Here is a 17,571-nt window from a genome sequence, read left to right as displayed (position 1 = left end):
GAAAACAATTTCTCTACCTAAAAAAATCTACCCTTTTCATTGTGCAGAGCAGTTTGACTCTCCTTTACTCTAATCCTTCTAAAATCAAAAGATCACCACATGATCATATCAATAGATGCAGAATAAGCTTTTGATAAGGTACAAGACCCATTTATGATAAAAACACTCAGCAAAATGGGAATAAAGGGAGCATTCCTCAATATAATAAAGGCCATATATGAAAGACCTACAGCCAACATCATACTCAACGGGCAAAAACTAAAAGCTTTTCCACTAAGATCAGGAACAAGACAAGGATGTCCACTCTCACCACTTCTATTCAATATAGTATTGGAAGTTTTAGCCACAGCAATCAGGCAAGAAAAAGAAATAAAAGGCATCCAAATAGGAAAGGAGGAAACAAAACTGTCACTGTTTGCAGATGGCATGATAGTGTACATGGAAAACCCTATAGACTCTACCAAAAAACTGCTTGAACTAATTAATGAATTTGGCAAAACAGCGGGTTACAAAGTCAATATCCAGAAATCAAAGGCATTTTTGTATACCAACAATGAAACAGCAGAAGCAGAAATCAAGGAAAAAATCCCATTTGATATAGCAAAAACAAAAATAAAATATCTTGGAATAAACCTAACCAAGGAGGTAAAAGACCTGTATGCAGAAAACTACACAACACTGAAGAAAGAAATCAAGGAAGACACAAACAAATGGAAACATATACCTTGTTCATGGATTGGAAGAATTAACATCATCAAAATGTCCATATTACCCAAAGCAATTTACAGATTCAATGCAATACCTATTAAAGTACCAATGGCATATTTCACAGACATAGAACAAACACTTCAAAAATTTATATGGAACCATAAACGACCCCGAATAGCAGCTGCACTCTTGAGAAAGAAGAACAAAGTAGGAGGGAATCACAATACCTGATATCAAACTGTATTACAAGGCCACTGTAATCAAAACAGCCCAGTACTGGCATAAAAACAGCCACATAGACCAATGGAACAGAACAGAGAGCCCAGAAATCAACCCAACCCTCTACAGTCAATTAATATTCGACAAAGGGGGCAGTAACATAAAATGGAGTAAAGATAGCCTCTTTAACAAATAGTGTTGGGAGAACTGGACAGCTACGTGCAAAAACATGAAACTTGAGCACCGACTTACACCATACACCAAAATAAATTCAAGGTGGATAAAAGACTTAAATATAAGCTGTGAAACCATTAAAGTCCTAGAGAAGAACATAGGCAGGAAAATCTCAAGATATTTCACGCAGCAGCATATTTACTGATATGTCCCCTAGAGCAAGGAATTTAAAGCAAAGAATAAACAAATGGGATCTCATCAAAATAAAAAGCTTCTGCGTGGCTAAAGAAAACAGTATTAAAATAAAAGACAACCAACTGTATGGGAAAATATATTTGCCAACGATATCACAGACAAAGGTTTAATCTCCAAAATATACAAAGAACTTACATGACTCCACTCTAAGAAGACAACCAACCCAATTAAAAAATGGGAAAAGGACTTGAACAGACACTTCTCCAAGGAGGACATACAGAGGATCCAGAGACACATGAAAAGATGCTCAATATTGCTAGCCATCAGAGAGATGCAAATTAAAACCACAATGAGATACCACTTTACACAAGTTAGGATGGCTATCATAAACAAAGCAACAAACAACAAATGTTGGAGAGGTTGTGGGGAAAAGGGGACTCTAGTTCACTGTTGGTGGGATTGCAGACTGGTACAACCATTATGGAAAACAGTATGGAATTTTCTCAGAAAAATAAAAATCGACCTGCCTTTTGATCCAGGAATTCCACTGCTAGGATTATATCCTAAGAATCCTAAAACATCAATTTCAAAGAACCTATGCACCACAATGTTCATAGCAGCACAATTTACAATAGCCAAGAGTTGGAAGCAACCTAGGTGCCCATCAGTAAATGAATGGATCAAAAAAATGTGGTACATATACACAGTGGAATTCTATGCAGCAGAGAGAAAGAAGGAGCTACTACCCTTTGCAACAACATGGATGGAACTGGAAAGCATTATGCTGAGTGAAATAGGCCAGGTGTTGAAAGACAAATACCATATGATCTCACCTTTAACAGGAAGCTAAACAACAAAACAAACAAGCAAGCAGAATAAAAACAAAGACATTGAAACAGAGAACAAGGGGATAGTGACCAGAGGGGAGAGGGGAGGGAATTTAAGGGGAAAAAAGGGGAGGGATTTGGAGGAACAAGCATGAAGGACACAAGGACAAGAACTAAAGGGGGGTGGAAATGGGAGGGAGGTGGGGAGCATGGGGTGGAGTGGGCTGGGATGGGAGAAATAGACAGAAAACTGTACTTGAAAAGTAAATAAATAAAAAATTAAAAAAAAATAAATAAAATAAAATCAAAAGATCAATCAACTCTTCCCCAAGAAGGATGGCTGCCTTTCTCCAAAAATTAAATTGTGCAGCCTCCTTCCCTCACAATTTAGATCACTTCCTAATATGAAGGTGATTACAGTTTGCTTAACAGTACCCCTTTTCCCTCCCCGCTTTTGATCTACATCAGGAATTAGCAAACTACACAGCCTGAGGGCCAAACCCTGCCTACCACTGCTTTATGTAAATTGTTTTGTTGCAATACAGACACATCCATTACCTGAAGTAAAACAATACTTTAATATAATTTTGTAGAAAAATTACAAATATCAAATTAACAAAAAAGAGAAATAAAAAATAATTCTGATTGGATTTAACAATCTTCTGGGGCCTGTAGGCCTACGGTTAAAGACTTCTCCTCTGTGTATCTAGCACTGTTAAAGATACTCCTGGATACACAGAAAAGAACACACACTGAAAGGGCAGTACAGTAATAGTGGACTAGCAAGACTCCTTCATTTGATCATTCATTTATGTAGTCATCTTTATTCTAATGTTGACTGTATCTGAAATTACAACTTGCATATATAGCATTAAACAGTCTGCTAAGAAGAGTGGCAAAATAGACTTCTGTTTATATTCAATTGTAAAATCTAATGGTTTTTAGTAAGTCAATAAATGATAATTTAAGTGCTTGCTTTCAACCATTTCTCAAAATTTTCTTATAACTAAATGATTATATTTATATCACAAGCTTATGTCCTCCATAAATTTCAAAGTGTTTTCCATATATTTAATTTCATATTATCTCCCCAACTAGAAACACTGATAGTTGTTTCTATAAACACATTTCAAAATGTGAAAGCTCATGCAGTAGAGAACACAGTTTATATATATAAAGATGAGTAGAAAGGAAGGTGCAAAGTAAAATTTTTGAAACACAAAGGAAACATACTTTTTAAAAAGATCCAGAAAGTGATTAGTTTTGGAAATAAAATCTCCTTTCACAAGGAAACACTGACAAGAACATGAAGACTAGAGAGACAGATCTAAGGTTCGATTTTAACTTCACCACTCTCTCTGGCTTCAATATCCTCTCCTATAAAATAGGAATAATACCATCTCACAGTTACTGTGATGGATAATATAATGCGACCATGTAATATACAAAATGCCTAGCCAATAGATATTGCATCTAGTTCTTTCCCTTTTATAATGTGAATGATTAATTTTATGTGTGAATTTTTATATACCACATTTTCTTTAAATAGCACTCACCAACTGCTATGGATTGTGTCTTCCTAAAATTCCTATGTTAAAAACCATAAACACCGACGTGAATGTATCTGAAGATGGGGCCATTGGGAAGTGATTAAAGTTAAATGAGGTTCTGGGGTGAGGCCATAATCCAGTAGAACTAGTAGAAGATAAGTTGGAGGAAGGAGAGTAGGAAGAAGAAAAAGGGGAGAGGAGGAGGAGGAGAGGAAGGGGAAGAAAAAAACTGGAAGGGGAGGAAGAAGGAGAGAAGGAAGAAGGGGAGGAGGAAGAAGGGTAAGGAGGGGAAAGGGGAAGAAGAAGGAGGAGGAGGAGGAGGAGAATGATGGTGATGATAGGGGGAGGAGGGGCAGAGGCAGAAGAAAAAAGCAGGAGGGAGAGGGGGGAGGAAAAAAGGAAGAGGAGGAGAAGAAGAAATAGAAGGAGAAGAGGAGGAGGAAGAATAGGAAGAAGGGGGAGGAGAAGGAGGAAATAATAATGAGAAGGAGAAGGGAATAATAATAATAATAATAATAGAGAGGAGGAGTGGGAAGAGGAGGGGAACAAGAAACAGCAGAAGGATGAAGGGGAGAGGGAGGAGGGAAAAAAGGAAAGGAAGAGGAGGAGGAAGAGGAGGAGAAGGGGAGAAAGAAGAGGAAGAAGAAAAGGAGAAGAGGAGGATGAGGAAAGGCCAGGAGAAGGCGAAGAAAGAGATTTTTTCTTTCTCTCCCCATTTGCTGGTGTGCAGAAGTCATGTAAACATACCTACAGTGCTGGCACTCACATCTTGGACTTCCCAATCTCCAGAACTGTAAAAATAAATTACTATTATTTAAGCCACCCACAGTCTGTGGTATTTTGTAATGGCAGCCCAAGCAGAGTTACACACTCACGTTTTTCTCATCTACATAAACAATATCACAATTTAGAGGCAAGTAGGTGAAGATATCATAAAAAGGGCTGTAAAATACTTTATTTTTCTAGTTCACAGTGACATTTTAAATAAGTGTTCAAAATGCTATATATTTAAATGTGAAGAGTCAGCGGATTAATTTTTTACCTACATCTGAGAAATTACCAAATGTTTAAGGCTTAAAGCACTGATTCTTGGAAACACATATTCTACAACTTTTAAGCAATTAGAAATGTAACAAAATTATAGACAAAAACTTTTCAAAAATTTACAACACCATGCTGTGGCTGATGTGGCTTAGTGGATTGAGTGCCAGGCTGTGAACTGAAAGGTCGCCCGTTCAATATCCAGTCGGGGGTTTGCAAGGTTTTTTTAAACCTTGTAAAAATAAGTGAATAATCCGATTAAATGTGTTATTTTTCCAAATTACATTTAGAGCTCCCACACAGCCCGGCTTAGTGCCTAATACATAGCTGAAACGCCATCAATATATTTGGAACGGACTCTACAACTTAGTAACAAAACACAAAATGCTCAATCATGAGAGACAAATGTTTCAAGCAGAAAAGCACAAAATGGGAAGGAATTGTAAGTAGAATTCTAAACACTGAATCTTTTAAAATAATAATTTAAATTAACTTTCCTCAAGGAACACAGTGAATTCTACATGTTTCTTTTGGAGAGACAACCGACAAGATAAACCGAAAACCAGCATGACTAAATTACTTATATCTGTAAGCTTTTGGAGCGTAGTTACATACATTCAGTGAAATGTAGTTGCAACCACATGATCACAAGTAACTTTTCACACCAAAAAGGGCTATAACCTGTCAGTCACCCAACACAAGCAAGAAGTCCCTTGTTTGTTCTGAAAACTCATGAAGGATGTCTTCTCTACAGACATACGGTTAACTATGTAAAAAATGAAGAAAAGGGGAAAATAAATTTCTTAAAGTGTATCAACTCTAAATAAGAAAACAAAATTTTACTCCTATTTCTCCACGCTAAGTATAATTATTTTCAAAATGATTCAATACAAAGGTTGTTGCCTTATCTGTTTAGCTTAAGAGGATTATGAGTTATCGCTCCTAAAAAATGATGTATGTATCAATAACAAGTGATGTATGTTCTAATAAAATTTAGATAAAAACAGGTGTAAAATGAAAGGCTATGAAACACAATCACTTCTAATCATAATTAACTTTGTGTTAGTCTTTATTAAAACAAAAACATCAAAATTTCAGACACAAAACTACATGATATATACAAGAATATACAAAAGTAAAGGGAGAAAACAGTATATATCTACTATGCTAACACAGCAGAAATTTCAACTGGTTATTCAATCCCAAATCTAAATGTTACATCCAGGACGTCACAGAGGTAACTTCCTTTTGTACCTGAAATAAAAATAAATCTCCTTATTGGAAGACAATAAAATACGGTTCATTTGTGAATTGTCTAACAGTTCCACAGTTCTAGGATATTAAAATTCTACCTAAGACATAGACATATAAAGTCATATAAACTATTTATAGTCATATAAATTATATATATATATAAATTAAATCAAAATAAATTAGCTGGCATATGCCTTAGGTAATATCTATGTTTTAGAGATGAGAAAAGGTACAGGGCAAGGTATAGGGACAGATCTTATAAAGTCTCAGAGAGGTAAAGGTTACCTGTACCAATTCTCACTGTAAATTGAACACAGAATGTACATAACTGCCATCCTATTTTAATATACATATAACATTAATGTAACAAAATAATAGGTAAATAGTCCAAATCTGAATTATTTTACTCCGTGAAACTGGCATTTCATTCCTATACCAAAACCTTGAAGAGAAGTTAATTCATCAGACCAAAGCCATTAGCCAAAAAAGAGAAACAGTAAAAATAATGACTTAAATTGTTGCTCAAACTTGAAAATCTTCAGAAGTCAATATAATAGTATTACCATCCTCTTTTAAAATCCATTTTGTGCTCTTGGGTTAATATAAGTTCACTTGCTTCAAAAATGGTAAAGTCTGACTTAGAAAAATACTCCAGCATTCAGTGTTACAGATGACAGCCTGAAGAACTTGGTCTATTCTAATGCTAGGACTTACCCTCACAACCTTCCTCTATGAAGACTCTACAGGGTATAATGTCCCTTTCTGCTTCTAATTAGGAAGGGACAACATCAAGGCAGAAGCTATTCAGTTATTGATATCAAAATCCATTCTAAGTTTGAGCATGATGAATAGAGAAAATATCGATAGAGAGCCATTTGTTAAGGTTGTTCACTTTTAAAAGGATTATAGTCACAAGGGTTTCCTTAATTTTTATGTCCCTATTAAAATAAATGTTAGCATATGATTAAAAACATAAAGAATAAAATCATTGCTTTTCAGTTACCTTATTGAGCTCTGGAAACAGTTCTTGTATTACAATGTCCAATAAAACATAAGTCAGCTAAAGCACAAAAAAAATTTTTAAGGCATTAGACAAAGAAAACCATAAAAATGATAAACACATAATTCAGGACTATGGTTACTTCTAAATGGGAAAGCGGGAAATAGAATTGACAACCTCAAACAAGCGCAAAAATAGCTTCACTAGTATCTATAATGTTCTATTCTTAAGATGAGCATTAGACCCTCATGTGTTCACATGTAGACATTTTATTATTATGCCTTGTATTTCATTTTACGTTATTTTATATGTAACAAAAATTTTAAAGAAATAAGCAGGACACAAAATTGTAACTGCATTGAGATCTTAACAGGTACGTACAGACTCTAAATATAAAAATGTTAACTGGTTATTCATGTTATCTGAATGATGAAGTTCTCAATTTTTAAATTTTTGTTTTATTTCATGAATTTTCTGTATATTCCAAATTTTCTACAATGAACATGTTTATTTTAAATCAAAATAATTCATGTTATAAACAAAAAAAAGTAGTTACCTAGAAAGAGTAACACAAATAAAACACTTTTTTCAGTTTGAATGTTTGAATTACACTGCCTTGATTTAATACAGTGTCACTTCACATCTAATAATACACCAGACCCTCCCTGGCTGGAGTGTCTCAGTGGGTTGAGTGCTGGTCTGGGAACTGATCAGTGTCTCTCTCTCACATCCATGTTTCCCTTCCTTTCTCCCTCCCCCCCTAAAATATAAATAAAATATTTAAAAAACTGCACCAGATCCTACTGAAACCTAGCCAACTCTAGTCAAGCTGCTTTAATGATTTATTTTACCTGCTTGTTGAGAACTGGCTGCTGTAAGCCATCAAATAGAAGCCTGATGCTTTCATACTTAGCTTCTTCACCAATACACTTGACAATCAGATCTAAACAAGAAAGCCACATGTGAAACAATTTTATATCATGAAGTGATTCATCATTAACTGAATCATAAAAGAAAATCTCTGCCCTGTGTCTCATATATTATGCAAAAACTATAAATCAAAAATTTTCTAAACCAGGTTTCTGCAAGGGTTCTATGGTCCAGTTGAGAAATGCAGTATTGGGCATCCCCTTTTTGGAGACTCGCGTGCACAAAGAAAACTGCAAGCACACAGAATGTTGCAGCAAAGAAATTTGCATGTACTACTAAGGGATAAAAGATAGTTGGAAAATAATACATATTGCATTATTCCATCCAGGGAAAACAAAACACAACCCTAAAATTATGTCTGTATATTTGTACACACGTGTATAGAAATGCATGAAAAAATGTCTGTTGAAGATTAACACCAACTGGAGCACATGGCTATTTCTGCACTGGAGGAAGAGGATGGCTCCTACTTTATACTCTATTCATTTTCATGTTTACATATCTTAATATCAGGAAAAAAGCTTAATTTTTAACAGGCTTTCCTCAATGAATATGAACACTTTGTTTCTGTACTATTTGCATAATTACTATTAACCATCTTACAAAACAATCCTTTTAGGAAATGTTTAAACACTAACTTAGAGTCAAAAAAGTGTAGTGCATCATTCCTGTTACCAAAAAGAATTAGTTCTTATTAAAATCTCTACTGAATGTTTCCCCCCATACAAGAAAAGCAAATCATTCATAGGTAAACAAGTTGTTCAAATATTTGTCCCTTCCCCCAATCATCATGAAACTCTTAGTGCTGGTCACACAAAATTGTTGCTTTATGTTTGCTTCTATGAGGTAAATCTAACCCTAGGAGGCAAAGGCCAAATTCAATTTACAATAAGCCCAGTAGATCCTTGATAGTTTTCAAGTTATTCAACCCAATATGGATCTTTCTGAATCCTCTAATTCAATAATACTACATAGAATTTCCCAGTTAATATGCATGAAGCATAATAGACAACAATAAGTGATCCTTTCAGATCCTTCAGGAGTCACTAAGAAATGAGAAGCAGAGGACAAGAGAATGGCATGCTAAGCTTACTCACTAGCTAAATTACTCTTTCCCAAACGAAAGTGTCAAAGTAGATGTAATTCAAATTTTTGCCTCAGAAAAATAACAGATTCTTACATTCATTGGCTTTCCCTGCAGTTCCTGAATATCAAAACTAAGACTGTTAAAACCATGAATGCTACATCATGTTATAACAGAAGACTTACTCAAAAATAGCTTTTGTCTACTTTTACATTCAGACCAGGGATTGAACTTCACTGTCATCACATACAAGAGTAGAAATGTTCTGGGAGTAATTTTTCAATGATAAGAATTCTGTAAGGTATAGTCCTCAGCCATTTTCAATTCTTATTCTATATTTTCCCCCTGAGCATTATTATCCATTCACTTGTGACTTCCATGTCTCTATCCCATACCACCATTCCTCCAATTTCCAAACAGGGACAGCTAAATGCTTACTAGACATTTCCTCCTGAATAATGTATAGGCACTTCACACTAAAAATGTCCTAAACTAAATATCCTCTGTTTTAACCCCCTGACATTGTTTCCTTGTATTTCTCATCTCAGTAAGAGGTTACTACCATTCATTCACTTAGTGGCCTGAGCCTACCTCCTTTAAGGGTCCTCCTTTGAGATATTTCGTGACTTGAACATAACTCTATTGTCACATGCATGTTTTGACTGTATATATGTTTTCCTGCTAGACTTGAGCTATGCAAGTACATTTTTAAAAAATCCCTTGCACTCTACATTAGTGTCTGGCACATGAAAGGTATTGATAGTAGGCAGCAAGATTCCAATTGTCCCACAAGTATGTCACTTGGACTACTCTGATCATAAGTTATTCAAAAAGAACTATTTATATGAGTAGAAATAGCCCTGTCTTAAAGTCCTCAGGGCTATCATCATAAAAAAGAAATTTTATTTAACTAGTGAGTTAATTTTATTGGCCTTTATAACTATTTCTAAAATGAAAACTCACAGTAAAAACTAGCTTAAATAATTCCTATCCATTGTGACCCAATGGGGTGTTAATCTACATTAAACTACTTCTTAAATATCACACCTGGAATGTAATTCATCATTTTTTCAAAAGTCTGTTTTGCTCGTTGTTGCTTATCTTGGAGAGAGCGAGGTTCAGTGTTTTCACAGAAGACAGCATCTAAAAAGAAAAAAATACTTTCTGGAATTTCACCTATTATACACAAAATATTCAAGGAGTTCATCATCACCAAGCCCTTATTATATGAAATGTTAAAGGGACTTATCTAAGAAAAAGAAGTTTAAAAACCATGAACAGTGAAAGGACAACAAACTCATGGTTATTAACAACCACACCTAAAACAAAAGCAAACTAAAAGGACAGCTAGGTCAGGAGTGGAAACATAGAAATGAAGATCTCAAGGAGGGTTAGCAACAGGGGAGTGGGAGGAGGAGAAGGGGGGAGAAGGTACAGAAAATAAGTAGCATAGACAGTAGATAGAAAATAGATGGGGGGGCAAGAATAGTATAAGAAATATAGAATCTAAAGAACTTGAGACACATGGTCATAAACTAAAGGGTGGGTAATGGTGGGGACGGGGGGTAGGGTGGAGGGGAATGAAGGGGGGAATAGAACAACTGTAACAGCATAATCAATAAAAATAAATTTAAAAAAATTAAAAAATATATTTATTTCCTCAAATACTAATAAAACAAATGAAAACAAGACTTTTAGATCTGAGTAAAATCATTAAGAGTACATGAAACATCACACACATGAGAAAATACAAACCTCTGAGAAGTGTTATAAGTGAGACCAAACGATGCTCCTGAAACAACTGTTTCAGTTTACAGTGAAGATAGTAGTCAGTATACATTTCCAGAGTGTTTTTAAAGAGGATTCGAGTTCCCATTAGAAGATGATGAAGCCAGTCAGGAACCTGGAAAACCACTCGTCCTGAAAGCATCACAGAAAATACTTTGTTGTTAAGATAATTGTCTTAATATTTTCCAATATGAAAAACACAAATGGCCAATATTTTATTTGTTAACACCAGTAACTTTAATATGTTCAAGACCAAATTGTACTAAATTCTTATAAAAGAAGTATTTACAGTTTTCAAAAAAGTCGCAATGGGGCAATACTCAAGAGCACTAATTTACATCATAGAAGAAATATGATACATGAACGAAAACCATATTTTAATAGCAACCACATTGATCTTACCTACGTACATCAGGTAGTCATAAACTCCTTCAACAGTCATCATCTCCATAAAATAATTCTGATTTTGCTTTCTTTCTGTATTCTCAGCACGGTTTGCATTATTCTTAAACAGGTCATTGAAAAGCTAGAGTAAAAGTTGAAAAAATAAAGAAATATGTAGTTTATTACACCTAATGATAATAATCACTAAGACTAAAGTAACAAAGAGCACAAACATTTACATTTTTTTCTAATCAAAATGGAACATCTGGTTAGGATCTGCCTAAAATTTCACACTTATACCTAAAATTGAATTTAAAAAATATTCCTCCCAAAACAGTACATAAAAATCTACATTCATTTCAGACACAACAGGTAATTCATTATTTATAACTCCATTTCTTTACACCAAAAAGAGCAAACGAACATATAAAAATGTATAAAGGTATTAATGATAGCTAATTTTAAAACTAACATGGTTTAAAAATCATAAATTGCTATTTAACTAAAGGTTGTTTAGAGGTGAACATAAGCTTTAAGCAAAGCTCATCTGGACAATGATATCTTTGTCTGATAGATATCACTATCTGATAGATAGTGAAAACCCAGAAAGGACTTTGATTAATGTTAAAAAAAAAACAAGATATGAAGTATTATGAATGATGAAATGCAACTAAATCTCATTCCTACTTACCCCAAACTGCAAAAAAACATCTATTCTCAATAATAATCAAACAGCAGAAATTAAGGAACTAAATAAAGTTTGATGTAAAAGATCAACAAAGGCAAAAACAAATGGGCAAAATCTTTGGCAAGACTGATCAAAAAAGAAAAGAAAAAGATACAAACAAAAGGGAACATAACTACTGATGTTAGAGAAAATAAAAAGAGAATATTATTGACAACTTTAGGCTGATTTTAAAATTAGATAAAATGGAAAATTTACTGAAAACTATAACCTATTAAAAAGTGATTCATAAAATAATAAGCCTGGAGAATATTATAATCACTAAAGAAATTAAATTTGGTTTAAAAATATCTTCTACAATCAAACTCAATGCCTAGATGGCTTTACCAACAAGTTCTATCAATTATTTTAAAAACTAATAATTCCAATAACTGTACTAGCAAATTAGAAAAAGGCTAATATATCATCAATACCAACGTCCGACTAGGACAAAATAAGAAGACTGGTCACCTATAAACACAGATGTAAACTTCCTTAATCTCATAAAGGGTATCTATGAAAAAAGCTACACTGTACTATTTAATGGTGAAACACTGAAATCATTCCTTCTGTATATCAGGTCCTAACCATAATGAAACAAAGCCTGCCGTCATCTGCCAGGTAAGTTTGTAAATCTAAAAATATTAATAAATATATTACTAAAATTAATGTAAGTCTAGAAAAATTATTGAACTAAAAAAATCAATACACAAAAATCAACTGTATTTCTGTTTACCAACAATCAAGTTAAAGTAACAACAAATAATGAAGGTATTTTAGGGGCAGAGTTTTGAGTTCACGTAGCTCCCCAGGCTGGGCACTACTATGGCACTAAACTGAGCTTCCTGCAGACAGAGAATATATATTCCCAGTACCTAACACTCAGTAGTAGGCACACAATAAAATACTTATTTAATGAATAGATAAAATACTTTATAAACCATTACAATTAGTAATACCATCAAATAAACACAAATACATTATAGCAAGTAATTCCTTGGTTATTAGAATTTGGTGATTTATAACCTCAGAAAACCACTTTTAAAAAATATCTCAAATACAGAAATATAACTTTGCAAATACATTATCTAAAGAAACATTTAAACTGTTAAAACAAAGAACCAGGCTATTATTTGCAATACCCTCCTTACACTGTACAAATGATTTCCATATAAACGAAAATTAAAAGTGCCATCCATTAAATCAATACAGGATTCTCCCTACAATGGAAAAGTTATTTCAAGTACGACAACTTCAAACTTAATGGCTCTTTAAGGCGATGCTCAGTACCTTCTTGTTGTTTTCAGAAGTAGGGCTAAGAATGGTCAGTTCCGGTTTACTGGGTTTAGGCTTTGGAGATTCACAAGAATTAATGAAATTCATGATGAAAGGTTCCAAATGCTGACCCTTCTGTGGTAACACAGAGATCATAGTATGAAAATAGAAAATTAAGACTATGATTTTCAGTATCGTATAACCCATTAAAATTTACTAGTATTTAAATATGCTTTTAACTATCATGTTATACAACAGAATATACATAAACTAGTTATTTACCTCTTTCATTAGTTTTCCAGGAACGGACTTTATAATTTTCCCTGCAATTAGAATTATATTATTAATTTTATGAAGGTATAATATACATCATAATTGCTTATATGAATACTTCACTAAGTAATTTTAAATACTAACACAGCCAAGTAAAAAATAAAATCATAAGAAATATTTACAATTGCCCACTTCACACAACAAAAATTTACAATAACTACGGTATACTTAACTATTTATAAATATAACATTTGGGATTTACTTAAAAATAATCCAGTTGGGTGGGTGGTGGGGGAAGGGATAGAACAAGCCAAGTGTTGATAACTGCTAAAATAGAGTAAGGCATTCATTCTATAAATTTCTTTACTTTTGTGTATATTTGAAATTTTCTATAAAAAATATTTTGAAAAGATTTTAAACAATGGTGAAAATATAAAGATATCCAAAAATATACAAAAAAAAGTTTTAAAATTGCTACATTTAGAGAGTTCCAGCCAGGATGGAGGCATAGGTAGAAACACTTCACTTCCTCACACAACCAAAAGGAGGATAACAACCAATCTAAAATCAATAAACAACCAAAAACACCAGAAAATCGATCTGCATGGAACTCCAACAAGCAAGGAATTAAAGAAAAAAACAACCAGAACAACCAGACTGGTAAGGTACACTGTGCAGAATGACTCAGAAAAACCATGGCGAGGTAGCTGAGGGGTGGGGCTGACTGCCGGCAGGGGAGAGACTGACCTCAGAGGAAAACTGAGACTCAGAGCTGACTGTGGGCTACGGGTGGGGTTGTGACAGCAGGAGATACTTCCAGTCTGACAGGAGAGTCTGTTGGAAAGTGCTCTAGAGACAAGCAGGCGAGCAGGCAAGCTGCACTGTTCCCTCTCTGGCCTCTACCCCACAGGCAGTGCAGCAAACAGGGTTGCCCTGCCTGGGTAAATACCTAAGGCCCCACCCCTTACAACTTAACAGATGTGCCAAGACAAAGAAATACGGCCCAAATGAGAGAACACAGCAAAACTCAGAACTCATCAATGAGGAGACTGCCAACCTATCTGATGGAGAATTTAAAGCCCTGCTAATCAAAAGGCTCACAGAACTGATTGAGTTTGGTCAAAATATGAAAGATACCCAAAATGAAATAAAGCAAAATATTCAGAGAACCAGCAGTGACAAGAAGGACACCAAGATTCAAAGTAATGATTTGGAACAAAAGGACAAAAATAAACATCCAACTGGATCAGAACGAAGAAACGAGAATCCAAAAAAATGAAGAGAGGCTGAGGATTCTCTAATGGTTGAAACATTCTAATATGTGAATTATAGGGGTGCTAGAAGGAGAAGAATGACGGCAAGAAATCAAAAACTTATTTGAACAAATAGAAGAAAAACTTCCCCAATCTGGCAAAGGAAATAGAATCTCAGGAAGTCCAGGAAGCCTAGAGAGTCCCAAAGAAGTTGGACCCAAAAAGGAACAGACCAAGGCATATCATCATTAAGTTACCCAAGATTAAAAGCAAAAAGAAAATCCTAAAAGAAGTAAGAAAAAAGGAGACAGTTACATACAAAGGAGTGCCCATAAAGCTAATTTCTCACAAAAAAAACCTTGCAGGCAAGAAGGGGCTGGAAAGAAGTATTTGAAGTCATAAAAAGCAAGGACCTACATCCAAAATTACTCCATCCAGCAAAGCTTTCGTTTAGAATGGAAGGGCAGATAAAGTGCTTCGTAGATAAGGTCAAGTTAAAGGAGTTCATCATCACCACGCCCTTATTATATGAAATGTTAAAGGGATTTATATAAGAAAAAGGAGATAAAAAATATGAATAAAATGACAACAAACTCACAACTATTAACAAATGAACCTACAAGAAAAGAAAAACAATGAAAACAAACACTAAGCAAACAACCAGAACAGGAGCAGAATCAGAGAAATGGACATCACACAGAGGGAGTTCAGTGGGGAGAAGGAAGGGAAGAATAGGGGGGGAAAAGTACAGGGAAGAAGCATAATTAGTAGGCATTAAATAGATGGGGAAAGAAAAAAAATGATATAGGAAACAGAGGACTCAAAGAACTTATATATATGACCCATGGACACAAATTAAGGGGGGTGGAATGCACAAGAGTTGAGGGGGCAGGATGGAGGGGTATAAAGGGGAAAAAATCAGGAAAATTGTAATAGCATAATCAATAAAAAACACTTTAAAAAATAAAATAAGTATATAATTGCTACATTTAAATTGGTGATTTAAGTAGTATATATTCTGTATTTAAGATTAAAAATATATATTCTAATCCTGTTTATCAAATTTTTCTTGATTTTATCTCCAGGTTCTCTTGAAGATTTTCTCAAAGAAAAAATAAACAAATGGGACATCAAACTAAAAAGTTTTGCACAGCAAAGGAAAACATCAATAAAATTAAAAAAAAACAATCCACAGAATGGGAGAACATATTTGCTGATACATCTGATAAGGGGTTAACATCCAAAATTTATAAAGAACTTACAAGAACTCAACACCAAAAAACAAACAACCCAATTAAAAAATGGGCAAGGGACCTGAGTACACAATTCTCCAAAGAGGATATACAGAGGGCCCATAGATATACGAAAAGATGCTCAATGTCACTAATCATCAGAGAAATGTAAATTAAGCCCACAGTGAGATATCATCTTACATCTATCAGAATGGCTATCATCAATAAATCAAGAAACAAAAAGTGCTGGTGAGGTTGTGAAGAAAAGGGAACCTATTTTGCATTATTGGTGGCAATGCAGACTGGTGCAGCCACTGTGCAAAGCAGTATGGAGATACCTCAAAATTTAAAAATGGATCTGCCTTTTGACCCAGCAGTCCCACTTCTGGGAATATATCTGAAGGAATCCAAAACACTAATTCAAAAGAACATAAGCACCTCTATGTTCACTGAAGCATTATTTACAGTTATCAAGATATGGAAGCAGCCCAAGTGTCCATTAGTAGATGAGTGAATAAAACAACTATGGGACATTTACACAATGGAATACTACTTGGCCATAAAAAAGAAGAAAATTGTACCATTTGTGATGGTATGGATGGACCTGGAGAACATTATGCTAAGTGAAATAAACCAGTCAGAGAAAGGCAAATACCATATGATTTCACTCATATGTGGAATCTAATGAACGAACTGAACTAACAAGCAAAATAGACAGACTCATAGACAGAGAGCAGGATGACAGCTGGGTGGGGGGAGGGTAGGGGACAGAGAGATTGAGCTAAAAGGAAAAAGGATTCATAGACACAGACAACAGGTGTGGTGACTTCAGGGAGTAGGAAAGTATAAGGAGACTAAATGGTAATGAAAAAAATACATTAAAAATTCTGTAAAAAAATTTTTTTCAAGCATTTAGAAATGACTAAAAATTAGCAAAATTGATAAATAACACTTAAATTTCTTTTATTTCAATTTAGAAAAAAGCAGACTCCTGGCAAAAGCAAGAGATATAATAATAGAAATTAAAAATAGAGACTGCTTTATGACATGCAAACCACCCAACCATCCCATCAAGCTCTTTCTTTCTGGTACCCCTCCCTCATAACACTTCTCCCTCATTAGAATTTCCAAAGGTCCTCCAATTACAGGGCTTTATTCTATGATTTTCTCTGTAGTACACGCTCTTCTGAACCAAATGATTTATTCAATCTGATATCAAATAGCACTCATATCTCTACTCCTTGCCTATCTCCTGGCCTTACACAATTTCTACAATTAAATTCTATAATCTCAACAAGTTCAGAACTGCTCTTAATTTATTCCGTCTCTGCAAGTAACACATTCATCCAGTTGTTTAAATAGTCACTTTGAACATTTTTCTCCTTGAATCAAACCTGCACAGTAACCAGATATATACAATTCTATGTCCTATAACCAAATGTAAATGTCCTCACATGTTCCCCTGATAAGAAGACCCCTCCACACACACATGAGAAATATTTTGGCTCAACTAATTTGGAAAGATACATATGAAAGCCAAATGCCTACTTGTAATATTTAACTGATTATTTTAGGTCTATAGAGACTTAAGATTAATAAATATATTTAGAAATATTGCTTTTCTTCCATTACGATCTTTAACAATTTTATTCAAACTTTT

At 34.3% G+C, this 17,571-nt stretch overlaps 1 protein-coding gene across 6 annotated transcripts in view; it reads right to left on the bottom strand.

Moving 5' to 3' along the window:
- Nucleotides 1-5,753: 5,753 nt before the first annotated feature.
- The window catches only part of SNX14 (sorting nexin 14), a 91,153-nt gene continuing 79,335 nt past the window's right edge, over nucleotides 5,754-17,571 (bottom strand). For all 6 annotated transcript variants that reach the window (XM_037143827.2, XM_037143824.2, XM_037143828.2 and 3 more), the window contains 8 exons: nucleotides 13,436-13,476; nucleotides 13,169-13,288; nucleotides 11,173-11,296; nucleotides 10,738-10,902; nucleotides 10,030-10,125; nucleotides 7,820-7,911; nucleotides 6,972-7,028; nucleotides 5,754-5,968 (listed from right to left, as the gene is read on the bottom strand). In XM_037143827.2, the coding sequence (XP_036999722.2) occupies nucleotides 5,930-5,968; nucleotides 6,972-7,028; nucleotides 7,820-7,911; nucleotides 10,030-10,125; nucleotides 10,738-10,902; nucleotides 11,173-11,296; nucleotides 13,169-13,288; nucleotides 13,436-13,476 (734 nt within the window). In that variant the 3' untranslated portion in view covers nucleotides 5,754-5,929. The remainder of the gene's footprint in view (nucleotides 5,969-6,971; nucleotides 7,029-7,819; nucleotides 7,912-10,029; nucleotides 10,126-10,737; nucleotides 10,903-11,172; nucleotides 11,297-13,168; nucleotides 13,289-13,435; nucleotides 13,477-17,571) is intronic.

The sequence above is a fragment of the Artibeus jamaicensis genome, unplaced genomic scaffold, assembly GCF_021234435.1.
Source record: "Artibeus jamaicensis isolate MK-2021 breed Jamaican fruit bat unplaced genomic scaffold, CSHL_Jam_final contig_387, whole genome shotgun sequence".
NCBI lineage: Eukaryota > Metazoa > Chordata > Mammalia > Chiroptera > Phyllostomidae > Artibeus > Artibeus jamaicensis.
This window is presented reverse-complemented; position numbering and strand designations above follow the sequence as displayed.